Source organism: Dothidotthia symphoricarpi, assembly GCF_010015815.1.
Source record: "Dothidotthia symphoricarpi CBS 119687 unplaced genomic scaffold P153scaffold_1, whole genome shotgun sequence".
Classification (NCBI taxonomy): Eukaryota; Fungi; Ascomycota; class Dothideomycetes; order Pleosporales; family Dothidotthiaceae; genus Dothidotthia; species Dothidotthia symphoricarpi.
In genome coordinates this window covers 23,574-47,476 of record NW_022985008.1, presented here as the reverse complement: position 1 = coordinate 47,476, position 23,903 = coordinate 23,574, and the positions used below count along the sequence as shown (strand labels likewise).

At 53.1% G+C, this 23,903-nt stretch overlaps 12 protein-coding genes across 12 annotated transcripts; 7 read left to right on the top strand and 5 right to left on the bottom strand.

Annotated features, from left to right (window-relative positions):
• Positions 1 to 1,744: 1,744 nt before the first annotated feature.
• On the bottom strand, positions 1,745 to 5,477 carry P153DRAFT_328574 (KAR9-domain-containing protein). The gene is made up of 2 exons (XM_033665358.1): positions 2,732 to 5,477; positions 1,745 to 2,527 (listed from the first exon to the last, which is right to left on the bottom strand). The coding sequence occupies exons 1-2, from the start codon at positions 5,213 to 5,215 to the stop codon at positions 2,153 to 2,155; spliced, it is 2,859 nt and encodes a 952-aa protein (XP_033528754.1). The 5' UTR covers positions 5,216 to 5,477; the 3' UTR covers positions 1,745 to 2,152.
• Positions 5,317 to 6,102, top strand: P153DRAFT_129 (uncharacterized protein). The gene has a single exon (XM_033662032.1). The coding sequence runs from the start codon at positions 5,419 to 5,421 to the stop codon at positions 5,911 to 5,913; it is 495 nt and encodes a 164-aa protein (XP_033528753.1). The 5' UTR covers positions 5,317 to 5,418; the 3' UTR covers positions 5,914 to 6,102.
• On the bottom strand, positions 5,848 to 8,157 carry P153DRAFT_362134 (uncharacterized protein). The gene has a single exon (XM_033667064.1). The coding sequence runs from the start codon at positions 7,849 to 7,851 to the stop codon at positions 6,292 to 6,294; it is 1,560 nt and encodes a 519-aa protein (XP_033528752.1). The 5' UTR covers positions 7,852 to 8,157; the 3' UTR covers positions 5,848 to 6,291.
• A 265-nt stretch (positions 8,158 to 8,422) lies between these two features.
• On the top strand, positions 8,423 to 8,863 carry P153DRAFT_371760 (Acylphosphatase; the record flags this gene model as incomplete). The annotated part of the gene is made up of 4 exons (XM_033669338.1): positions 8,423 to 8,437; positions 8,491 to 8,521; positions 8,575 to 8,657; positions 8,717 to 8,863. 4 exons carry the CDS (start codon positions 8,423 to 8,425, stop codon positions 8,861 to 8,863), a joined length of 276 nt encoding a protein of 91 aa, XP_033528751.1.
• Positions 8,864 to 9,404: 541 nt separating this feature from the next.
• P153DRAFT_139 (alternative oxidase-like protein) lies at positions 9,405 to 11,074 on the top strand. The gene is made up of 4 exons (XM_033662094.1): positions 9,405 to 9,758; positions 9,811 to 10,123; positions 10,180 to 10,517; positions 10,579 to 11,074. Exons 1-4 carry the CDS (start codon positions 9,527 to 9,529, stop codon positions 10,749 to 10,751), a joined length of 1,056 nt encoding a protein of 351 aa, XP_033528750.1. The 5' UTR covers positions 9,405 to 9,526; the 3' UTR covers positions 10,752 to 11,074.
• A 657-nt stretch (positions 11,075 to 11,731) lies between these two features.
• Positions 11,732 to 12,504, bottom strand: P153DRAFT_391708 (uncharacterized protein; the record flags this gene model as incomplete). The annotated part of the gene is made up of 3 exons (XM_033671088.1): positions 12,255 to 12,504; positions 12,146 to 12,191; positions 11,732 to 12,075 (listed from the first exon to the last, which is right to left on the bottom strand). The coding sequence occupies exons 1-3, from the start codon at positions 12,459 to 12,461 to the stop codon at positions 11,732 to 11,734; spliced, it is 597 nt and encodes a 198-aa protein (XP_033528749.1). The 5' UTR covers positions 12,462 to 12,504.
• Positions 12,505 to 13,110: 606 nt separating this feature from the next.
• On the top strand, positions 13,111 to 13,787 carry P153DRAFT_254175 (uncharacterized protein; the record flags this gene model as incomplete). Its single annotated transcript, XM_033662759.1, has 2 exons — positions 13,111 to 13,407; positions 13,482 to 13,787. Coding segments are annotated over 2 exons (603 nt in total), but the record flags the coding sequence as incomplete, so codon positions are not given.
• Positions 13,788 to 14,445: 658 nt separating this feature from the next.
• On the top strand, positions 14,446 to 17,444 carry P153DRAFT_362127 (uncharacterized protein). Its single transcript, XM_033667063.1, has 4 exons — positions 14,446 to 14,869; positions 14,931 to 15,598; positions 15,649 to 16,411; positions 16,496 to 17,444. The coding sequence occupies exons 1-4, from the start codon at positions 14,791 to 14,793 to the stop codon at positions 17,257 to 17,259; spliced, it is 2,274 nt and encodes a 757-aa protein (XP_033528747.1). The 5' UTR covers positions 14,446 to 14,790; the 3' UTR covers positions 17,260 to 17,444.
• A 496-nt stretch (positions 17,445 to 17,940) lies between these two features.
• P153DRAFT_380176 (uncharacterized protein) lies at positions 17,941 to 18,574 on the bottom strand (the record flags this gene model as incomplete). Its single annotated transcript, XM_033669909.1, has 2 exons — positions 17,941 to 17,995; positions 18,042 to 18,574. The coding sequence occupies 2 exons, from the start codon at positions 18,572 to 18,574 to the stop codon at positions 17,941 to 17,943; spliced, it is 588 nt and encodes a 195-aa protein (XP_033528746.1).
• A 536-nt stretch (positions 18,575 to 19,110) lies between these two features.
• P153DRAFT_278606 (GCN5-related N-acetyltransferas-like protein) lies at positions 19,111 to 19,838 on the top strand (the record flags this gene model as incomplete). Its single annotated transcript, XM_033662963.1, has 2 exons — positions 19,111 to 19,173; positions 19,233 to 19,838. The coding sequence occupies 2 exons, from the start codon at positions 19,111 to 19,113 to the stop codon at positions 19,836 to 19,838; spliced, it is 669 nt and encodes a 222-aa protein (XP_033528745.1).
• A 459-nt stretch (positions 19,839 to 20,297) lies between these two features.
• P153DRAFT_64 (uncharacterized protein) lies at positions 20,298 to 21,293 on the top strand. The gene has a single exon (XM_033673317.1). It carries the CDS (start codon positions 20,376 to 20,378, stop codon positions 21,273 to 21,275), a length of 900 nt encoding a protein of 299 aa, XP_033528744.1. The 5' UTR covers positions 20,298 to 20,375; the 3' UTR covers positions 21,276 to 21,293.
• Positions 21,294 to 22,024: 731 nt separating this feature from the next.
• Positions 22,025 to 23,263, bottom strand: P153DRAFT_362123 (glycoside hydrolase family 12 protein). Its single transcript, XM_033667062.1, has 3 exons — positions 23,038 to 23,263; positions 22,501 to 22,954; positions 22,025 to 22,407 (listed from the first exon to the last, which is right to left on the bottom strand). Exons 1-3 carry the CDS (start codon positions 23,171 to 23,173, stop codon positions 22,080 to 22,082), a joined length of 918 nt encoding a protein of 305 aa, XP_033528743.1. The 5' UTR covers positions 23,174 to 23,263; the 3' UTR covers positions 22,025 to 22,079.
• Between the last annotated feature and the right edge of the window lie 640 nt (positions 23,264 to 23,903).

Here is a 23,903-nt window from a genome sequence, read left to right as displayed (position 1 = left end):
CGACATGATGGCCGTGTAGATAGGTCCGTAGTACGGGGTTAGGTTTCACGTGGTTGAGTTGGGGGTTCTGCTTCACACGTGAGGGATAGGGATAGGGAGAGCAGGTCTTAGCGCTCTAGGCCGGAGGGGATGGGAAGGAGGCTGCTCGGTTATAGGGCTGATGATTTATATAGCTGTAAAAGGGCGTTCATGGTGGCACCCAGGTTGAAGGATGTGAGCTCGATCAGATATATGCGCCGATTAAGCGGTTGGGAATCTGCGCATAAGACGGGCCCCGGGGCGAGGCTAGACGGTGTTCACGGCGCAGCGATTCTCGATATACGAGGGGAGGGTATCAGAAAGTGAATGCGATATAGCGGCGCGTGGAAAACGAAGTTCTAGGGCGAAATCGGGGTGATGTATTAGCGCTTTTTGCATTCTCTATGTACTGCTAGACAAAAGGGATAAAGGAGGACATGATGTGATCGATGTAGTGAGTTGTGTTGATGGAAGAATGTAGATTTGGAGATTGTAGGATTTGCGGGTTCTTATGTGTAAATGCTACGTGGAATTCAGTGGGAACTTTGCGTAGGCCGTTACCAAGAATCAGAATCTCGGGGTTTGTCTACTGGAGTTCATCCCTAGGTGTTTGTCAATCGTCGGATAAGTTGTGACCTAGTATCTAGTGTGGTAAGAATACCGGTAGTAGTTCATACTAATTGTACTAATCATGCCCTGGTACCTACCTAGCCGTAGAACACTGGCTAAGCATCGATCTATTACTAGAATTTATAATGGTTCTACCAGTTAGATGGTAACGCTTACTGAGTGCACAAGTCCTTTGGAATTGACCGAGATGATTTTGGGAGAAAGGGGTGTGTGTTATAGAGGGATATATGTTAGGGGACTACTATAAGGCGCGCGTAGAAGGTGTAGACTGGATTAAATGTTGAAAGAGACAAGCATAGATATTAAACCGCGAAGCGTAGTAATATTGAGTGTCACTGCGTCGTTCGCCCTCGGCTTCTCGTCAGCTCAGAGCTGTAAGACTATAGAACATCGAAGTAGATAGATAAGCCAAGTGGGAAGGGCATAGTAGCATTAAAGAAAGACACTTCATATGGTAACAGTGCGAGATAACATGTGGCTCCATGTATACTTTCCTACACATCACAGCATAGCATCTACTACACATCTCTCCACCTATCTACAATAACTTCCTACCTTGACATACACACACGCAAGATCACGCCACTGTAAGCAGTCTTCTAAAAATCAGAAACAGGAAAGACTGGAAATATGTGATATACAAGCACCCTATGTTTACCAGGCGGTTCGTTGTTGTGTGGCTGCTGGACTAGAGTAGAGTATAACAGGTAGAAGAGAGGGGGAGAGGGGAATGGTATAGGTATCAATGTCTTCTTTGCGCGAGGGTTTGCTGGGCGGGGTGATGTGGTGCAGTGCGGTACGGTGGATGGATACTGTTTAAGGCAAGGCAAGGCAGTGCGGGTTTAGAGGGGAAGTAGAAGGGTAAGAGGAAAAAATGTAGGGATTAGAAGGGAGAGAAAGAGGGGGGGATACACAGCAAGCAAGCAAAAACATCAAGTTTAGCAATTGATTATACATCTCTTCTTTCATCTTCCTTTCTCTCTCTCTCTTTCTCTACCTACTCCGCCCCCCCTCCCCCTCCCCCTCCCCCTCCAACCCTCTCCATCCACAATGGTATTACTTCTCCCTCCCCCCTCCCCCTTCGTCCCCTCCAAGTCACCAAAACCCAGTAAAACCTCCCTCTGCACTTCGCAGAAGAGAAGAGAAGAAGAAGAAAGACACACACAGAAAAAAGAAACACCAGGGTATAAAAGTACACTTGCCTTGCCTTCCCTACCAAGCCCCTGCCCACCCCCACCAAGTCCTGCCCTGCCCCAACACAGCCCTATGCTTGTTCCCGTTCCTGTTTCCGTACAAACAGGACAACCCCCCAAAAAACGCCATGAAAAATCCCTAATGCCATGCCCATCCCATCCCCAACGGAAAAAAAGCTAAGGAGGGGGAGTGAAAAGCACGCCACGCCACAACACGACACCGAAGAAAGAAACTCGCTCGCTCGCTCGCTCGCTCAAAAAACCGTCCAAAAAGACGAAAAAAGAAGAAAAAAACCGAAGAACCCCAAGCCTCACTTCCACACCCTCCTCTCCCCCGCACTACTCTGCCGTCCATTCCCATCCCCCCTCGCACCCCCACTCCCACGACTCTTCCTCCCCTCATCAATACTGCCCAACCCCCCACCCTGAGCAGGACTAACACTCAACGCGGAAGAAGTGCGCATCTGCGTCCTAGGCGCAGGAAGCATCATGCTGCTCCTACGCGCATTCATCGCGCTCGTAGGCCGACTTGCGCGTCTCGGGACGGGACTCTCGTCTCTTGCGTCGTGATCCTGGGGCGCGATGCTGACGCGGCGCGACGACGACGGGGTGCCGGCGGGTGTATGTGAAGCAGAGAGAGGCGTAGTGGGCATGGAGTGTGAGTTCTTCGCCGGGGTAGACGGGCCCTGCATGGGATTTGCGACTGGACGGCGAAGAGTGGTGGGTTTCGTGGACATTGGGCGTGGGGGCGGGGGGGAGAGGGGCGAGGAGCGACTTAGTGGGCTGCGGACGGGGATGGACGAGTAGCTCGATAGGCTGCGTGGGGTTTCTAGGCGGCGCTGGTAAGGCGAGGGAGAGGTGAGGCTTAGGGGCTTGAAGTTGTGGCCTACGACTGTGTCGCTCATATTTGTGCTGGAGTTCCAGCGTGGTTTGTTGGAGGGGCGGTTGGCGGGCCGGTCGGGTGGGGGGGTTATTTCGCGGGCGGCGCGGACGGGGGTGTGGTATGTGGTGCGGGATGGTGCTGGGGGCTGGAGATGGGTGGTTGGTTGGAGGGATTTGCGAGGAGCGGGACTCATGCCAATGGGCATGCTGGAGTAGCGGCGATTCAGAGGTTTCGAGGCGGTGCCGGGAGCCTGGCGGACCTTCTTCCCTGATAATGTTGTCGTGTCGTAGTCGCTGCTCTTGCGGCTCATGATGATACTGGATGCAGGGGAGCTGTTTGGTGTGTCGACGGCGGATCCTGACAGTGAGGCCTCTGTGCGAGCAGACAGAACTGTAGACACCGAGTCGCGAAGCTTGCGCGACGCCTTGAATTCATCCAAAAGCGCATCCATGTCGGTGGTCTCCGTCTCCAGGTGAGACACCTTCTGTCTCACATCCTGCTGAATTCGCAAAATCTCGCCATTGACTGTCGACCTGTGCTTCATCTCAATGTCAATCAACTCCAACACGCGCTTCATCGACGGCGGATAGTGGTCCCTCTTGTCTTTGTATGTTGCGATGCGCGAGGTCAGCTTTTCGTCGTCGCCCTCATCAATGGCCTGTCGCAGTCTCTGGATGCTCTTGATGCAGGAGTCGTACATCGCCACGGCTTTGCTGCCCGCTTGCCTGAAGCTGTGCACCCACTTGTCCTCGCCCAGCTCTTCTCGCAGCGCATCTGCTTCTGCTTCGAGTTGCTTCTCCTGCTGCTCCAGCTGCTCTTTCCTCTCCATCAGCTCCTCACACGCTGAAGGAAATATATTGCCCGCACGGTGCTGGAAAGAAGCTAGACGCATAGGCAGGAAGTCAAGCGATGCGCGTAGTGGTTGTAGTTTTGCAAACAGAGCCAGCAGCTTTGTATTTTCCTGCTCAATCAATGGAATAGGCGAGGTAGGCGACAGAACTGCAAGCGTTGGCGGCATACTAAACCGATGGCTGAGAATCTTGGCCTGTCGCGGCAATTCCTCAACAATCGTCTCGAGCTCCGCAATGTCGAATTTCTCCGCCGACTCAGCAACAGAGTCAGATATGACGCGGTGGCGGCGCTCCTCCATCTCAAAAACCAGCCGGCTCAGATTCTCGACTTCAAGACCAATTTCGCCAAGCACCGTGTTCCACAGCTCTTCCCACTCCATGGCAACCTCGACCTGGTTCTTGATGCCCCTGAGCGTCTTCTTGATCTCCGACCAGTTGTTGACGACATCCTCCATTTGGCTCACGAGCGTTTCCTGGTCCCTGGCCGGTAGCAGCGCAATGTCGGGTCGCGACTGCAGGTCCTCGATGGCGGTGATGTAGACGGTGATGAGGCCCTCGAACTTGCTGATTGCGGAGTCCACTTCTGCCAACCCTTCCCGTCCGGCAGCAGCAGCCCACTCGACGTCATCCTCAGCGTCGAGGCCTTCGAGAACCTCTGTCGCCTTTGTCATCCACAGGCGGATGTCGTTGGCGGCCTTGTGCAGGGCGCGGCCGGCGAGCGTCGACGAGGGGAGGGCGGTGATTTCCGAGGCGATAGTCGTGGGGGGCAGCTTCATCGACGTCAGCTGCTGGATCTGGTTGGTGAAGCTGGCCTTGGAGAGGGTGTAGACGGAGTTTGTGCGGTGGAGGTGGTGGCGGCGGGAGAAGTAGGCGGCGACGTCGATGCCATTTACGTCGTCGAGGACCGAGACTTCCTCGAGGGGGGGCGTGTCCTTGGGCGGGGGCGTGGGCGGACGCGACATGTCGGCGGCGATGGATGTGGTTGGTGGTGTTGGAGGTGGTGGTGTTATTGTTGTTGCTGTTGTTGACGTTATGACATCAACGTCCGGCAGCTCTTTGGCGGCGTCGGCGGCGACGTCGGGCAGTTTATACGCCTGCACGTCCAAGCCATGGCGCTCACCCTCCTCAGGCAGCACCCTGTCACTTTTAGTCACGTCGCTGTAGTCGCTCTCGATGTCGGGCTCCATGTGCAGCGCGGGGACGCTCTCGCCCGTGAGCTGGGGAATCAGCGGCGTGCCCGCCTGGCTGGCCGTGGTGCCGTTCCAGGCGGTGCCGCGACGCTCAATGCGCACGTTGCGGTCCTTGTGGAATTCGTCGAGGTGCCGGATCTTGTGCTCGGAGATGCGGCCAATGGCAGGCGTGGCCGTCGTCGTCTTGCTGTCGGCGCCCTGGTTGAGAAACTTCATGCGCGCAAGCAGGCCGGGCGCGACGTTTCTCGCCAACTTCCTACCACTGCTGCTGCTGCTCGTGCTATTACTTCTGTCGAGGACGTTGCTGCTGGGCGACTGGCGCGGCGATGTTGGTGCGGTGCGTGCCGACGGCGGCGTTGGGGGAGGATCTTGCCGTGTTGGTGGTGGCCGTGCCAGCTCACCACTCGCGGGGTTGCTGTTGACCAGAGGCGGCGGCGACGAGCTGCTCATTGAGCATACTTTGGAGTGTGCCGGTGGACTGTGCCAGGTCAGGTGTATGTGGGCCAGGAGAAGGCAAGGCTCGGCTCAGCTCGAGGAATTGCTGCGTGCACTGCTGTTGCTTGCCCACACCACAGAGTGCTCCGTGGAACGCTGAGGAAAGTCGCGTCGGGCTAACAGCTACGCGTGCGTGGGGAGCCAACCATTGACAATGCATGCAGCTGTGTGTCACAGTAGTGGGAGCGAATGGATCAACAACAAATCAGTCAACGAGTGAGCAGTGGATGAACAAGTCCCCAAGTCAAGTCAAGACATATCAAACACATCCAACAAAGAACCGGTCCAGATCATATCTAAAACCACATCATCATCATGAAACACGCTCCTCAGATTCCAACGGTCGGGTCCGCCGGGGATCCCTTTTGATTACCCAGGGTCCTGTACCTAAATTGCCCAGCAAACCCCTGACAGACAACCATAGCCCAGCGCCACTGCGTCCGTGTCCTGCTCTGCTGCGAACGATACATCGGAAGCGTGTCCGCGTTATGTGCTTAGCTGGCATGACCCATGTAATATGTGTTCGTTTGTTGCTTAGCTTGGCCGGTCGTTCACATCCACATGCACTGTTGTACAAAATGAGGACATCAAGCAAGTCTGTGAGTGGAGTCTCTATATCGACCTATCAACCTATCAATCTACCATGCATGTAGCCCCAACTATAAACAACGAAACAAAGCAAAAGCTGCAGTCCTCTCCCTGCGTAATATGGGGTATCTAACTCAAGTCTCCATCCAGCACCACACACACACTGACCTGTCGACCGAGACACGAAGAAGAAGGGTAAGAAAGGAAAAGCCTGCGCGCGCGTCCAAACATCCTGATGCTATACTCGACGGGGTCAATTAGAAGGGTAGATATGGTGTAAGAAAAAGACACACACTTTGACAGTGAAGGAGAAGGAGATGTAGATGTTAGGTGAAAAGATGAGATGAGATGACAGAATCCGCCCTCGACATAAACTCCATGTTCATATCCGCGTGTTCCCCTTTACACAGTTCAGGCCTCAGCCTTGAAGTCAGAGTTGGGGACTATGCCGCAACACTAGCATCGACGATCTCAAAGCCAGGATCGGAACTGTCCTGCAGCGTGGGCGTTCTCAGATGCAGCGTGGGCGTGCGTTTCTTCTGCTTCTGCTTCTCCTTGGCCCACTCTGCTGTGATTTCTGCCCTGACGCCCTGACACCACGTCAGCACGGCAGCATCGAACTTCTGCCAGGCCACCGCATCCGTGCCATGCACAATGCCCATGACGTCGACGTCGAGCTTGATGTCCCAGCGCAGTTCGGCAGCCTTGACCCAGTAGCGCAGATTATCTGCACATCGGTATGGTTTCGCTGTGTCGGTGTGGAACTGCTTGATTTCTTCGAATTGGCGCCGTGACTTGCGCACGAGCGTGTTGTGCAGGTGTACTAGACGTAGGCCGTTCTGTAACGCGGAGAGGAAGGGTGTGGGGATGTTTGTGTCGCTGGCTTCTGTCCATTCGGGGAGGACGTCTGTACTGCTGTCAAACGACCGGAGAAATAGGAGTTCCCGCTCTCGTTCTCTGCCTGTCCAGTCGCCCTCGCGCCATGTCCAGCTCTCGCGCTCCTCGTGCTCGACAATCTCCAGTTCTTCTTCAGTGTCGAGCAGTTGGCTGATGTCTACTATCCATTGCCTGATCTGAGAAACTTCATACAGTTGCACACCGTTGGCAAAGTTGCGTATCGCCAACCGTTTCAGCACTTCGAGTACTTGGTAGAGCTCTTTGCGGATCTGGCGTTCGGGTTTGATGGCGTAGAGTCGTTGCGGCGCTTCGTGTGCGGTGTAGTAGTTCTTCGCGGCTCTGATGGCTAATGTCGTCACGTCGAGCAGGTTCAGGCCTTGTATTTGATACCAGCCTGCTGCGTCGGCCGAGCGTCGCTTTCCATCAGTGTTGTCGTCGCTCTGTGGCGCGGTGGGGAAGCCTTTCTCGATCTCTTTCAGGTGCTTTGCGGCTTCGGCGAGCGACTCGCGCAGTTCGCGGCGGAGGACTGTCATGTCGGGTGGTGGCGGCACATAGACGGGGTTGTTCTTGTAGGTGCTGACGGTCGGCGGCAACATCATGGGCTCGTTGTCCTCCCAGCTCATCGAGGCCATGTCGTCGAGGGGCGACTCGACAAAGCTCTCGCCCATATGGTCGATGGTGCCTGTGGGCGAGGCCAGCGACAGCATCGTCGACAGGTCGCCCTCTGACAGCGGGCGCTCATTCCCACTCGGCGTCCGTGAGCCCGGCCTCCGTCCCTTTGCGACGCGCCCCGTGGCCGTGTCCAGCAGTCCGGTGCGCGCAAAGTAGTACTGCAGGTGCGCAATGGTGCCGAGGTTCATGACGCTCTCTCTGTTCTTGGCCGAGTCGGAAAATTGGGTGCCTTCCGGGCGCATGTAGCCGCGTCGTCTGGGTATGCCACTCTCCGAGACCCTCGAGCTCACCGAGCGCCCGGAGACGGAGGACCGCGACGACTCGGTGGACACGGAGCGGTCGAGTTGCGGGACGGCGTTGAGGGCGAGCGACGGCGTGGCCCATGGCTCTGGCGAAGACAGGCGGGCGGGCGGGGAGACGGCGGTTGGGTCCATGGTGGGCGGTGGATAGGGGAGGCAGGCTACAGACTGAGGCAGGAGCAGCGGTCGAGTTGAGCGGGCATCAGCGACAGCAGCAGCAGACCTGGGTGGCGTAGGCGTGTTTGCGGGCGGCCTGGGTGTTTCGCGGTTGTTGCCAGGTAAGGGGTTTGATTAACGTAGACTCATTGGTTTCAGGTCGACGCGAGATTGAAGCAAAACAACGCGCGATTAGCGTCGTCCGCTCCTCGTACCCCACGTGCACACGCACACTGGGCGCCGCACCGTCGAGTGAGTGATGGGCAGGATGGACAGGCTGAGGCCGGAGAATAACGACACGGCAAAAGCAAGCAGCCCTCGCCCCTTCACTTGTGCCTGCAGTCGCGACTCGCCATGCGCCCCGCCATCTACTGCTTGCAGGGGTGCGACTTGCTTAACGCTCCAGCAGCTTCACCACTAACGTGCGCCGCCATGACGTCGCCCGCCTGCTGAAGCGCGACGTGGGCTGCAGGGCTGCAATACCGTTGCGTGTCACTTCTTTTCTGGAAAAAGAAACTGAATGAAGAGATTCCTCTCAACCACCGCCAAAATGTCCACCCAGCGAGTGCGACAACCCCCAACATCTGCTGTGCATAGTAGCAAGACTGACCCGAGCAGATCTCATACACTGTCAAGGGCGAGGTGCAGGGTGCGTCGGCTTCGTGCCCTCCCACCGTTCCTCACTCAAGCTCACGCATGCAGGTGTCAACTTCAGGAACTTCACCCAGAAGCAGGCCAAGAGCATTGGCGTCACTGGCTACGTGACGAATGCCTCTGACGGTTCGGTCAGTCTCACAGCTCTCACAATCTCTGCTATGACGTTCGACATCCTGACGCTGTGTAGGTCCAAGGCGAGGCTCAGGGCAGCGAGGACGCCATCAAGGAGTTTGTCCAGCACCTGAACAAGGGTCCATCAGCGGCGAGTGTCTCTGGCGTCAAGCACGACGACATCTCGACAAAGTCTGGAGAGAGCGGGTTCAATGTCAAGTGAGGTGTACTCTGTCTCTTTCCCCCTCGGAGGTATCAAAATCGAGGCCTGACTACCTGACTGGCCGCATGTCTTGAACAAGCATTTGCATGTGTATAATTAGCACGACCAAGCCTAGCGACGAAGAATTCGTAATACGTGCCGCTTCGACCAAGCCTAGACATGAGCAAGATCCAGTTGGACGTCGCGAACCGTAGCATCGACATCAGTAGTCAGCCCTGTTATGGTGGATCACCGAGTCACCGACGAGAATCTTTCGGAGGGGCAACTCGCTGGAAGGCTCCCCACCCGGCCCGTTCTCGCAGACGCCCAGCTGAACAACCACCATCCTCACAGCCACTTCAAACATGATACTGCACGCGACCTCGAAAACCCTCCTATTCCCGATCTGACATACACGAAGCCCTTTCTAGCCTCTTAGACGCCATGTTTTGCTCCCCGAGTCCCCACGTCCCTGATTCACCCTATGCTTACTGTGCCGCAACTTGCTGGCTCCAAGCGGCTGAAATCTCGTGCACAATTTTATCTAGCATGTTGGCGTCAAATAAGAGGAATGCGTTCATTGTATAAAGACAGTTGTTGCCTCAGCTTGGTTGTTGTTTGTATTCAGCATCCATCACTACATCTCCATTCATACACACATCTCCCCTCTGATATACAACGTCAATGCTATCCACCAGAACAGCAACACGAGGATCACTAGCCTCAAACCGTGCCGTTGCCCAACTTTTCAAGTGTTCTAACCTCAGACTCCAACCTGTCTTGATCGTGGTACAGCGCTCGCCACTCGGTCAACGCCACTTCTCCTCTTCACCACGCGACGTCAAAGACCAGAAGTTCTTCGAACATGTGCAGACAGCCAAGGTGCGAACAACACCAGCAGCATGGCCCCATCCAGGTACGCCCACCAACACCACAAAGACGATACGCAGTCACTGACCCACCCCCAGTCTACAACGAGGAGCAGATGAACTCCGTCGTCATAGCCCACCGTGAAGCAAAAACCCTCTCCGACAAAGTCGCCCTCAAAGCCGTCAAGCTCCTCCGCTTCGGCCTCGACTTCGCCACGGGCTACAAGCACGAAAAAGCCCAAGACCTCAATGCGCAGAACCCCGAAGCCGCACGCAAAAAATACGCCATGACGGAGGAAAAATACATGATCCGCAACGTGTTCCTCGAGAGCGTTGCCGGCGTGCCCGGCATGGTCGCCGGTATGCTACGCCACCTCCATTCCATGAGACGCATGAAGCGCGACAACGGATGGTGCGCCCCTTCCTCCCTTCCCACCCCCTAACCCCCTACGCCTCTAACACCCCCAGGATCGAATCCCTCCTCGAAGAAAGCTACAACGAACGCATGCACCTCCTCGTCTTCCTCAAGATGCAGCAACCCGGCCGCTTCATGCGCTTCATGGTGCTCGCCGCGCAGGGCGTATGGTGCAACGCGCTTTTCTTCGCGTACTTGATCAGCCCGCGCACCGTCCACCGCTTCGTCGGCTACCTCGAGGAAGAAGCAGTCATTACGTATACGCGCCAGATTCAGGATCTGGACGCGGGCCGTCTGCCGAAGTGGGCGGGTATGCAGGCCCCGGATATTGCGGTCGATTACTGGAATATGCCGGAGGGTAGGAGGACGATGCGCGATTTGCTGCTTTATAGTGAGTTTTTTTTCTACGAGAGGGGATGTCTGGGCATGGATGGTGTGCTGATACGGTGTAGTTCGTGCGGATGAGAGTAAACATCGAGAGGTCAATCATACGTTTGGCAACCTCGATCAGAATGAGGACCCGAATCCGTTTGTCAGCGAGTATAGGGATGTGGAGAAACCGCATCCGGGGAAGGATCTGGCTCATCCTAAACCGACGGGGTGGGAGAGGCATGAGATTATCTGATCGGATCGGATCTGACCTGACCTGGTCTGATTTGGTGGATGAGGAGTTGTTTCCGTGTCGTGGTTGGCGCGTGTTTATGCGTCCTTTTTCTTCTCTTCCTTCTCTTCCTCTCTTCTTCTATCTCTCCACTCTGCGAGATGGCGTTTCTCTGCATTTTGTTTTTTGGCGCATATTATGTGGTGGATCGATACCATACCATACCACACCATACCAGACTTGATACCATGCCTTACAGATCCAGATCTCACCGAGAAAATATACCATACACTCCAAGATCCTACACATCACTTCACTAGATAAGCAGTCCTTTCAAACCCCACGCAGACCAGATTTCAATCGTTACAGCCTACATATCTCACCCAAAATACCGCTACTACCTGCAGTTTTCTGGAGAGGAAGCATGGCGCGGGGTGTAGTATGTGATTTGGTGTACTGCGTGAAATAGAATGGGATAGTACGCCCTCAAACCTAGCTAAACAGAAACCTAGCTGCCGAAAGTGCTTGCCCATCTTTTAGACGGGGTCTCAGCGGTTTTACATGGGCGGGTGTGGTCTGGTGGACTTTTTTTTGGTTCGGTAGAGCAGTGATTGGTACTCACTCTGCTTAGGCGCCTGGGTTGTGTGCTGTGTACACTACGGTTACCAAGTTATCCAGATTTTACTCCACTACGAAGGTTTAGTGGCGTAACCAGTGAAGAGAAATCCCGCTTTTTCGCTGCGAGGTTTTTGGATTCGGAAGATGGTGTTTGTGCCGTGGTGATGGGTTGGAGGCTTACGCATTGTTGGGTGACGCTGGCTGTGGGATGTGTGTGGAATACAGGAGTTTGTGCTGCGTGTGTTGTGGAAGAATTACTTGGGATCTCAGTGAAGTCAGTATCGGTTGGCGTTGATGAGTAACTCGTAAGATAGTCTTGCACTGAATAGTTTTTGCACGAGTGAGCGAAACAAACACAGTGAAGAAGTCTCGTAGCACGAAAACACTTAATTTGCATCCTGCTCAGGTATATCTGCTCTTCCGCGTCCCTGCTTCGTACCGCTATCTCGATGCAAAACAGCAATCTCCGGACGTGTGGCTAAGGCTAATGGTGTGCGCCTTTGTATATCCTGGAGGTTAACATCAGAGCTATGCTCAAGCAACAGTTTAACAGTCCCCACGTGTCCCTCAGTAACCGACTTGTGCAGCGCAGTCCCCATTTCCTCAATCACTCTCGGATCCGTCGGGTGACCTACTCCCACCTCATTCACATCCTCCCCCCTCTCCAGCAAAAGTCTAACCGCCTCCGTCTCCCCCGCCTCCGCAGCAATCACGATAGCGCCGCCCCATACTCAAGCAGCAGTTCCATAACCCCCCCTTACCGTTCTCCGCCGCGCCCGCCGATATAGAATTACACTCACCAACAACCATGGAGTAATTTGCATCCGCGCCGTTTTCCCGGCAGAACTTGACCCATGCATAGTTCCCATCTGACGCGGCGACAGAGAGCACAGTGCCGAATCATGTCACGTAGTAGTCGATGGACACGGCGTTTGCTTCGATGAGCGATATGTGCGTGGTGAAGCCGCCTAGGCCGCTTGCTGTTACGCTTCTCGTCACGTGGTCGGTGGAGTGCGGGGCCTGCTCTATAGAGGTAAGGGTAGTGGTTATGTCGTTTTGGAAGCAGCGATGGTTGGGTTGTTTGCAGATTAGTTTTGTGGTCGAACCGGCTTTCATTGTGAAGGGGGTTTTGGAGATTGCTTTCGGTGGTTGGGGATGGGGTAAGAGGGGGTGGAAAATTGACTGTGAAACTTGAAATCCAAACACGACTCCTCGAATCGCCACCTTGCACGGAACGAATCCCGGTGAATGAGAAGATTTGTTGTGGTTTTGGACCCAAGCAGAAATTATCTCTCTTCATGGTACATTTAAGGAATCATCAGCCTACAATAGTATGCTAGATGTGTGTTGGATGTCCTAGTCTTTATGGTTCCTCCTTGAGCATAACTCTAGCCGTAGGTTGTACATTATCGCTTCATTCGTCAGAGGCCTGATCACTACGTCAGACACCTTAATAGTCGATTCGATCTCGAAGAAAATGCTGCCTCAACGCGCCCAGCATGTGAATTTTCCGCACAAAAGGTGATGTTGAGAGGTAGTAGGTAAGGTAACCCGCCACGTGCGGCGTAGTTGAATCCTACAGTCAGCGCTTACTTTTTGGACGTGCACCTCATTGTGCTGACGATACCTGTCCACACAGACTCCACTTTAACCTCGACCTCTAGGGCGACTATTACTCAAGCAGGAGTATACACACACTCAATCGAACACAGAATCATTAACATCACCATCATCACCATCACCCTCCACTATGTCCCAGCCCACCCGCAAAGTTCCCGTAAAGATCCTCCATCTAGCCATGCCCCGAACAGGCTCCGTATCCATGATGGAGGCCTACAAAATCCTCGGCTACACAAAGTACCACGGCTTCGACTACATCGACCCCTCGCGCCGCCACAACTTACCGAAGTGGGAAGCCGCAATCGATGCGAAATTCTACGAAAAAGGCCGCCCATACACCAAGGAGGACTTTGACCAAGACGACTTCCTAGGCGAGTTTGAAGTGCTGAGCGATTTTCCATGTTTGGCCTTCACGGAGGAGTTCTTAGAGTGGTATCCTGATGTATGTTGGGGGTCAAGCAGAGCAGCGTTGAACACAGTGAAAGAAGACTGACAATCCCCTCTCCCCCCCCTCAGGCCAAAGTGATCCTCGTGCACCGCGACATGGAGAAATGGTACCACAGCTTCGACTCGCAACTCATCTCCGCCCTAGAAACGCCCATGGCGTGGCTCCTGCTCAACGTGTTCGAACCCTGGTGTCTCAGTATGCGCCCAGCCACCACAATGCGCAAGATGCAGTACGCCATGTTCGACTGTCGTGATCAAGCGGGGTTTCGCGCCAATGCGCGGGATACGTATCGAAGGCATTACGCGTTTGTTAAGAGTAGGGTGGATGCGGGGAGGTTGTTGGAGTATAGGCTGGGTAGTGGGTGGGAGCCTTTGTGTGGGTTTCTGGGTAGGGAGGTGCCGGCTTGTGCGTTTCCGTTCAAGAATGAGAGTAGGGAGTTTGCAATATGGATGCGTGGGGTTCAGATGAGGGAGTTGAGGAGGGGGCTGGAGACGGTGGTTAAGGGTTTGGTGCTGCCGGGGTTGGTTGTGCTCGTTGCTTGGATGGTGCTTTAGTGTGTGTCTTTGGTGTCTTTGGTGTGATTGTTGTCATTGATGGTCGATTTTTCCTAACGAGTGATGGCTGATGGAGTTTCCTACTTCCTAGCTACGCGTTGAGTATTTCACTACATGGTGAGCGCGTTCAGGCAGGCTTGTGTATAACACAGTTAGTATGGTGTTTAGCACAAATCTGTACATTCTGATCTGTGAAGGTACTATCATCTTGTAAGAAACCAAGTGTATGTGTTTCTGATTCAACGATCCTTCCCCTGAGCATAGACACACTCACAGCGTCCCACTGCTTTACCTGGTCTCTTATATATCTCCAGTGATTCCAAGAATGAATAGGGCTGCATCGTTATCGTGGATAAGTTGAACAAGCAGAAGGAAAGAAGCCAACCGCTTAACTCGGAACTGGCGTGCCGAACCCTCGCTTGATGGTCATGGGTATGTACATATGATCACACACCTTCCCTTGCCGTGACTTCTCGCCCCCACACCACACACCACACATATACGAGGCGCAGCGCAAGGCCTCCTACGTGCCTGGATGAATGTGGCTGGGGGTGTTCCGGTGTCTACTCTTATTAAATCAGGCAGCACGCACGAGGTGGGGAGTCATATTGTTTGCCATGTCATGTCGCTCACTCGTTCGCTTCACGGATCGTCTTCGTTTGTTTGCTCGCCTCACGTTGCCTTCTTCTTTTCTAGGATTGTGTTCTTTGACGACGACTACGATTACGACGACTGATGGAATGATTTGCTGATTGAGTCTCTGGCTTCTTATTGTGTGGATACTTGGTGAAAAGAAGAAAGGAAGATGAGTGCGAGTATCAGGATGAGTCGCTCGAAGAGCGATCCTCCGCGGGTTGTGGTCGAGGATACGGATACAGATCAGCCGCCGATGGATCCTCCAAGTGAGTTCTGGTACTTGTCGGGTGGAATGGAGGTTGAGGATGTTGGACTGACGTATCCCAGAGCACGCGCAGACAACCAGCACCCCGACCTCATCCACGTCCACGTCTACATCGACCCACGTACCCGCACCCCCGATCCGCGACCGTCGCAAACGCAAGCACATTTCAAACATCGAATGGCACCTGCCATGGACGAGAGACAGCTGGGACCACGGGCGCGTGCTGCTGATCGACTACGTCGCACAATCCCACACCACATTGCACCGCCGCAAGATCATGTCCCAGGAGTTCTCCGACATTCACGGCCTGCGCCGTTTCTACAACACCTCAGACCTCTCGTCGCAGGCGGCGCTGCGCGTCATTCACGTGCAGAATGCGCCATGGGCGACGCACTATCTATTGCGCAAGTTCAACATCGACGCCAATGACGACTTGGTGGGGACGGCGTTTGGCCGGTGGGCACGCTACGAGCGCCCCCAAATGCGCGGCGGGAAGCCCGTGCTGGGCGGGAAGACGTTTCGCGCGCAACGGGACCCGTGGCGGGGCATTGGCCGAACGGCGTTTGGGTGCGAGTACTTGAGATACTACGATAAGGGAAGTGTGGGGCGCAGGGAAGATGAGGCGTTGAAGATTATGGAGCTCAATCGGTATGATGAGGATGATATGCCGTGTTATGGATTCGATGTCCATGTTCAGCGGTTGAGTGTGTACGTGCAACTTAACGATGGGGTACGTATATTCACGTTTCATGATTGCGCGACGCTAAGAATTGACTCCAGACACCCGTTCTAGCAGTGGACCCGGATATTCCAAACCCCTATGATGAAGATGCGTACTTGGAATACCAGCGCCTGAAGAAACAATACGGAAACGTCGATGCAGACAAAAAGCAGAATGCTTACATTCCCAAGCTGCGCTCCCTCGATAACGGCAACACAATCATTATCTTCGAAACGTCACCAACCGGCTCTGTAAAGGACACGCTGATCGGTGCGCGGCAAGAGCTCGAATCGCGTTGGCGGCGACTGACATTCTATCTACCGCGTGAGAACATGAACGACGACTCCACGCTCGCCACAGAATGCATGGACTTTATCTTGCGCGACATATTCAAAGCAGTGGCCTTTTCCTGGGAAAAGTTCCTTTCCATATGCGAAACCCACGTCGGTATCCTCGAGGACAAAATCTACGAGAACCCAGCTGATGAGTCGCGCGCCCCTGAGCTGTGGAAGAACAGTTCCCTGTGGCTCAAAGTCGAGCGCTTGCTCTACATACACGTCGACATTGTCAAGGAGATGCGTGCTCATCTGTATGAGCTGGCCAATGCGAATCCCACGGAGGATGAGAAGTGGCTGGGGAGTGTGCCGGGGGAGCTGGAGCGACTGCCTGGTGTGTGGGAGAGGGATGTTGTGCTGCCGACGAGTGCGCTGTCAGACCTGATGTACAAGAGTGTGGGGATCAGGGATGCGCGGCATTCGCTGCAGCTGGGCCTGTCTATGTGGAGACTGAGTTGGATTACGTTCATCTTCTTGCCATTGACTTGTACGTAGATATGTCCCATCCCAACCTATTTCAAGCACACCCCTCCTTACTTCCTTTCACGGTTCCTCACTAACCGCCCCCCAGTCACAGTAGGTTTTTTCGGCATGAACGTATCCACATTCGCCGACCCAATGCCCCCTATAAAGTACTGGTTCATATCCTCCGTCCCAATCCTATTCGTAGTCCTCATCCTCTGGTATGGCGTAAAGCACACACTGGCCTCGCAGCGCCAAAGTCCAATGCGCCGCGGAGTCTACGAGGCGCTGTACAACGACCTAGCAACATCGCACCCGTCGCTATGGACACGGCGCGGCCCACAGTCCAATATCGTGCCGGTGGGCTGGTGGGGCAGCCTTAAGTGGCGCCTCATCAAATCGTGGTTCAACGCAGATAGACTACTGCTCACGCCCGGGTATGATCCTGCAGTCGAGGAGTTTGGTGCCTTGAGCCGTGTGAAGCGCGCACTGGTCCGCAGATGGCTGCCTGAACTCGCCGTCATGCCTGCCCCTGCTGTGGTCCAGCAAAATCAGCAACAACCTTCCCTGGAATCGGTGATGAATACGGATCTCGGCGCCGTGGGCAACCTGCTGGCTATTGCTACGCCGGTTGCAATTGCGGAGTTTGAGCCTTCCGCGGCGAAGATATTGCAGAAGCGCATGCCTGTGGAACGATTGAGGAGTTTAAGTCCGGCGCGAAGTGAGGGGAGTGGGAGTGGGAAGGCGAGGGCGAGTAGCGATGCGGGGATGGAGGGTGTGATGGTCGAGGAGAAGGGGACGAGTGAGGATGAGAAGAGTGGGGATGAACGGCCACAGAGACTAGGTGTGCCGGGGCTTGCGAATCGTGTTTGATCTTCATCGATGAGAGATGAGTTGTGCAAGTATGTGAGTTAAATGGGATGAAGAGGTGCAGGTGCGTAGACTTGTTTTACAAATAGCCAGACGGTAAGTCTGGGTTGAAACACATCCTAAGCAAAGTCCTGACCTTGCTGTCCACTATGCCAGACATGCTTAATAATCATGGAAGGAGATGTGTACCTATTTTTGGTGTATTAGCCAAGCCCAACATTTTCTCTCGCTCTTGCAAGAAATCCTGAGTTCAGTGTCTGCAAGAGCAACATCACCTTGATATTACCACAGCACTACACAAACACAACTAAAGGCAACATAACAACACCAAGTAAGCACTGCTGGAATTATGCATTTCTCGGAATCCTTTAAAATTATGCAATTCCTAGAATCCTACTGATTAGAGTTGTTCTAGCTGTTAGGACCTTGTTGGTCACATCCCAACACAACGCTATTTCCGGCTCTAACTTCGAGAGGTTTCTCTCCTCGATAGAACGGATGAGACGGAATGGATGTATTCAACATGCGAAGATAACTAATCACAGCTCGTCCAGATCTGCACCATGGAGATAGATCCACTTCAACAATGTGGGCAGGGACGAGTTGCACGCACATGCGCTACGAGTGATGTCTACGGGCCCCAGGTCCAGGCCGTCAGCGGATATCGAAGATTCCGTCTCGATCTTACCGCCTCAACTCGTCCAGCACACTCGCAGATCTCAATACTTTTGAGTCATCTCTGCCGTCTAGTTAGCGTCACGGAACCGCCCACAGCCTTTGCACACAGCGCATAGTCGGCATCCCACCCCGTCCAGATGCGCTGTGCCTCAACAGAGTCCCTAAGATATTGCAGCATCCACTCGCGCGTATGACGCGTCCACGAGCACCACGGTGCCTCAACCTTCCACGACAAGTCGAACACAACTTTCTCCAAGCCCGGCAGCGTCACGTGCAGGTCCCCCAACGTCGTCGTGCTCCACAGCCCAGACACATGCGACAACGCAAAGTCGTGCAGATTCCGCTTCTTGCACCACACTTTGATAAGCAGATTTTTCATCCTCGCCCGGTTGGGACAATCGCGCGTCTCTAGGGTTCTGCTGTCCTCATCTGCGCTGATGATGAAGGTTGTGTGCGGTAGCAGGGCATCCAGGGCTTCTGCTCGCAATTGATGATTCACGAGGAGGATGCCGTGATTGTCGTAGAATGCGTGGCTCTTTGTTGAGGCGCGTCGGGCTAGTCGCACTCGTTTTGGTAATACGAGCGAGTAGATCATGTCCCTCAGTTCGCGGGGGAGGCCTAGGAGACTGTGCTCTGCCATGGTTGGCTTCCTGCGATTGAACACTACTTGGAGTGTGAACGATATTACAGAGGATTGTGTTTGGTTGATTAGATTTCTCATCAGATGATGGATTGATGCAGTTCGCGCAGAGTGCCTGTTGAGGGAGTGCTTGCGAAAGTTTCACCGGATCTTAGTCAGCACCGGTCAACGTTAGCGCAGCCAGCAGTGATTGGAGAGTTCTACCATCGCTGAGCTTCAACCATCAACATTGTTCAAGTGAATGTTCATCAAACGTGACTGTATGTCGGTTCGACGGTCCTGCATTTCCGTGCCGAATCCCGAATCTGAGATACATCTGAGATGTATCTGACATACGAACTGTTGTAGTGGACAGCTGCAGCTTCCCGCGGCCCTTGATCCCGCAGCTTGGTGAAGCTCGTCGAAATCGATAGTTTGCAAGTTTGGATATATCATATAAACCATCTCTGTGCAAGTATCATGTTCTGTTGACTCTTCCTGGCTACAGGATACAAACGCACATTGTCAATTCCATATCCCGTTTCATCGTCGCTAGCATGTCTATACCGTTCGTGCGTCCATATGACAAGGCACACGATTTTGAAGCTGGCCTACACGTGGTAATCCATCCAGCTGTATTCATCACCTTCGTGGAATGTTGTTCTGACCACGTCGACAGTACTTCGTGACCATTGACCAGGGGTTAGACTGGGAGCCAGCTCGAACCATCGGAACGTATCTCTGGTACAGGCCCTACGTCATCCTGTCTCCCAGCACATGTTTCGTGCTCGACGACGGCATTGGACACGTGGTCGGCTACTGCATTGGCACAGATGACACCAAAGCGTTCGCACAGCGTTGGCGCGATGACTTCGCTCCCTCTGTGGACCCCGAACACGTCCCCAGGCCGGATGTGCAAACTGGAACCCCGCTCATGGAGGGACCAGATGTCCAGCACTTCAGAAAAGCAGTGTACGAAGCCGATTGCAGTATGCTGCAGAGCTGGCCACAGGTGCTGCAGCGGCATCCAGCGCACATACACATCAACGTGTTGCCAGAGTATCAGGGAAAGGGTTGGGGAAGGACTCTGATTCATGCTTTCTTCGAAGCTGTGAAAGAGTTGGGCGCGGCAGGGGTGCACCTGGACATGATACGGACTAACACGAATGGGAGGAGGTTCTACGACAAGATCGGGTTCCAGATCTGTACTCAGATGTTAGACGACGGCGAGAGTGGGGAGACCGGTGTTAGTGGCGTAGCAATGACCCTGGTTAAGACTTTTTGATGCAGATTGTTAGATCCGAGACCTTTTGAACTACCTGCGGCCATGGTAGGCAGCCAATGGGTGATTGTTTTCGTATGCGTAACATTCGCTGCAGTGCGCGACGTAGTGCTACTTCATCACTACGAGAACTTACGACGGAGGTTACACTAAACGTATATTCTTCACTTTCTCATATTCAGTGTGCAACACGTATTACAAAAAGATGGTGATTCAGGTAGCAGCACAGTACCTACAGCTTGACGTTCGAGATGAAGAACAGAACAGTGGCTCGACATCTGATATGAATCACTGCCCGACAACTTGCTTTGACACCAGTGATTAGGAGCTGTCAATGTCCACACTTGATGTTCGTTGTCAAGAGAAAGATCGAATTGCCTGCCAACTGTCCAGCTAGCTATCTCATCGTGTGACATGTTGCTGAGCATAGGATATCACCACCTGTGTCAGGCACACGCAGCGCTGGGCTATATATATATATATAGTCATCGTTATGCTCTATTCTAAAGTCCTGCATTCTACCAATCAATAACGTGAAAGATGAACCCCAGAGATTTTACCAATCACCTCCAGAAGGAGGGTGACTGTGAACTCCAGACAGTCGCTCAGTTCAGCTCCACACAAGACAGGCGTTATGCGGATTACACAATACAACGATCGCTGCCACCTCCGCATAATTCAAGGATCCATCTTATGCCTGACAATGAAGTAGATTCTCAGCATCGACTGTTACGTCCATTTTCCTGCTCGGAAACTTTGGCCCATGGTACAGGTTGCTTTGGTGGTTACAATTCTGACTGCTCACAGTGCCAAAACTACGCTCTCTCCACAGATACAGCACGTCGCGGCAAGGTACAAGAGAGCGAATCTCAAAAAGCAGATATCTTTGAGCTCTCTGGTGGCGAGCAACCTTCACTCCCAATCACTCCGCGGGTATTGCCCGGGGCTGAGTACCCCACCGAGGACACTATCGATCTGCTAGGGAGTATTAGGAACACAATCAAAGCTATCAAAGACGCTCAAGACAGACTCATCGAAAAGCGCGTCTCCGTCGAGCTTGAGAAACACAACATCGATTCGCTCTGGGAGCACATCTTGACTCTTCACTTCAGCCAGGCAAAGGCAGAAACCCCCCATGTATCTCACGAGGAGTTCATCCAGCAATTGCACAACGATGGTCTTACTCACATCGTCCCCCACGCAAAGAGACTCGATTCAACAGCCAACTACGCAGTGGCGCCAACCCTTGACCCGAAAAAGAAAAGATGCAGGGTCGGCCGACCAAAAGGAAAGATACTGAGAGCTGACCAGGGGGACAACTTGGCCAGGAGGCTTTGCTGCATGCATAATGATGCAGAAGGATTTAGGTTGCAGGTTGAGACGTACGGCAAGGAGCCAATGGTTTGTTATCCGACAAATCAGCGTGATGAGATGGAGTGATTGGATGAGACCCTGGGGCAACTACAGATACACAAAATGTTGCTCTAGAACTAGATCGCACTTGTCGTCCTTCGTCCACTAGTAAACTATGTGGTGCCTGGTTCATAGTCGAACTTTCGCTTCGCATATTTTTAGTGACTTCCGTTGCCCGTTGGCCTTACCTAGTGGGGCCACCATCTTTCGCGCTCGCTTCCCTAGATGTCATTTTGGAGCATGTCACCCACTCAATGGCGATTTGTTACAAGATAAGCTTAGGTCCCCCAAATTTGGTGAATAGTGGATAGATTGTTTCGATTGTCCATCCTGCTCTGATTTCATCACATCGGATCGCTTCATCCAAGCGAGATTGAATCGCAGCCTATCTGATAGTTTCGCATGTAACAAGGGTTTAATATCAGTAAGTAGCTGTCATAGAGATGTTGATGCTATAGATCACAAGTTAGCAGTCTGGGGGTTGGCTGGGCTTCGAAGTTTCATAGTCATAAAATCAGGCCATGTTGGCCGAAGTGCTTCACTTTTTTGATAAATCAGCTCAAGACGAGCTGCGAATCTACTTGCGTCAGACTTTGACCAATTCCTTACTCAGCTACGATCAATGACATCGTAAAGTCTGTCGAGCTTCAGGTTCCGGGATATAATTTTGTGCGTCGGCTCACATGAGGAAATCCACCTAAACATAAGAGTTTCATCCGAGTACCGACCTAACAATGCTCGCGGTAAGAACATTTAGGGAATAATATTAACTCTAATCTATTGGTATTAACGCTGGGATATCTATTGCAGCCCATATGCCTAACTTGGAATCTATAAAGTACCAAGTACCACCATAACAGCCAACACGCATATGAACTCCACTCGAGGGAGTTTGATTGTGAATCCGGCTGCTGCTTTCGGTGTGCCTCTTGTCGCGCCTATAGAGAACTCATCTACGGAGAATGTTATGTTCGACGTTGCGTGCTTTTGTTCGGTGCCAAATTGGATAACACCGATGTAGTTCGCGGCCAGAACGAAGCCGTGGCGCCAGAGGTAATGAACTAGAGGCGAGAGATCGCCCTCGAATTCTGTTTTGTTCGAGTTGGAGAGCCAGGAGAATACCTGCTGTCCATTGTCGTTGGCACCTTGATAGAGTGTACTAGGACATAAGGAAAAACGTTAGCCATGCAGTCAAACGAGGAAACAAGACATCGACCCTCTGGTGCAGATAGTGACATAGAGTGGCACTTACAACTTCTCTTTCCCAATATTCTGCGTAGGTAGCTTGCTTGTCTGCCCATTGTCCGACGCCCCTATCGGTAGGATCGAGCCGAACTTGCCAATCCATACCATGACTTCATATTTAGGTGCAGTGGTGTTGACTGCGTTCTCTATATCAGTGTCGAAGAAGAAATCGAAAGCCACGTTGGTTTTGGCGTTTACGACCGCAAGGCCATCCATGTCAAATGCTGACTTAGATGTACTCATTGTCGGTTTCATCGACCACGACACCTTGACATCGATCGAGGACAGATTCGATATTTGGATGGGATCACGCTGGACGGGATTGAAGTTGATGTTTGGGTACGCATGGACGAGCGTGTCGTTCGCTGACCAGGACCATGTCGATGATAAGACAGTTGCGTTGTCTGTGACATCGACACACGATGCGCCACTGCTGTCGCGACCCCAGACGTTGGTGCTCACTATAAACAAAGTGTCAGCCAAGCAGAATAAGCAAGTGATTGAAGTTGGTTCATCGATCAAGAACAAGCTCAAGGGAACGTACGTCTGTATGTATCCGAAGGATCTGTGACATTTTCATACTGTCCACATAACGTCACATCGGGCTCGGCGCGGACGAGCGCAGCAATCAGACAGACTGCAGCAAACCCTGGAAGGGAATTGGGCATCACAAGTCTCATTATGAAAGGATGTTATTGCAAAGCCAGATCGAAGGTCGAGAAAATGTTCAAACCGGCTGAGAAGGTGAATTGTCTAAGTCAGTGCAAAAGCCCAAGTTACGCCAGGAGGTGAGAGACTGCAGTGCTTGTTCACGTCCGAAGTGACTTAAACGGAGAGGAGCTGATTTGACAGCCAGGCGCTATCGCCGGTACCTTCCTTGCGCTGCTCTGACAATCATAGGCCTAAAGATAGCGACCTGAAAACCTGATCATCTCCACCACGTCTCGCAAGCAATGCGTTGGCCCCGTTTCATCCAGAGATAAGAATCTTGGCCTCAGCTCTAAGTTTCTTGCTGGTTTACGAGGAATGTCCGCAAAGAAGGATAGACATGGGTCTGATTCTCAACCGAAAGGCGCAGTAACATAGAATGTGTTGAGAACTTGCCCAGCCAGATCGGCTCCAGGGAACTCAATATTACCGCACATATGTCGATGATTCTGGGTAGTATGCTATGATGATCCACTGACGGCTTGATGACATCGAAGGTGCCGAACTAGCATGCCCAGCAGGCTAAGAATAACGTGCAGTTGAAGTATCGGTTTTGAAAGCTCAACGGCGACTACTTGGACCAAAAGGGTCAATCGAACGTGGCGAATGTCGGCACGGCATCTTAGGCCGGTACCTTTGGAACAAGCCACCACACCGCGAAAAACGTATCATGGCGATCAGCGTATGCAGTGTTTATCGCAC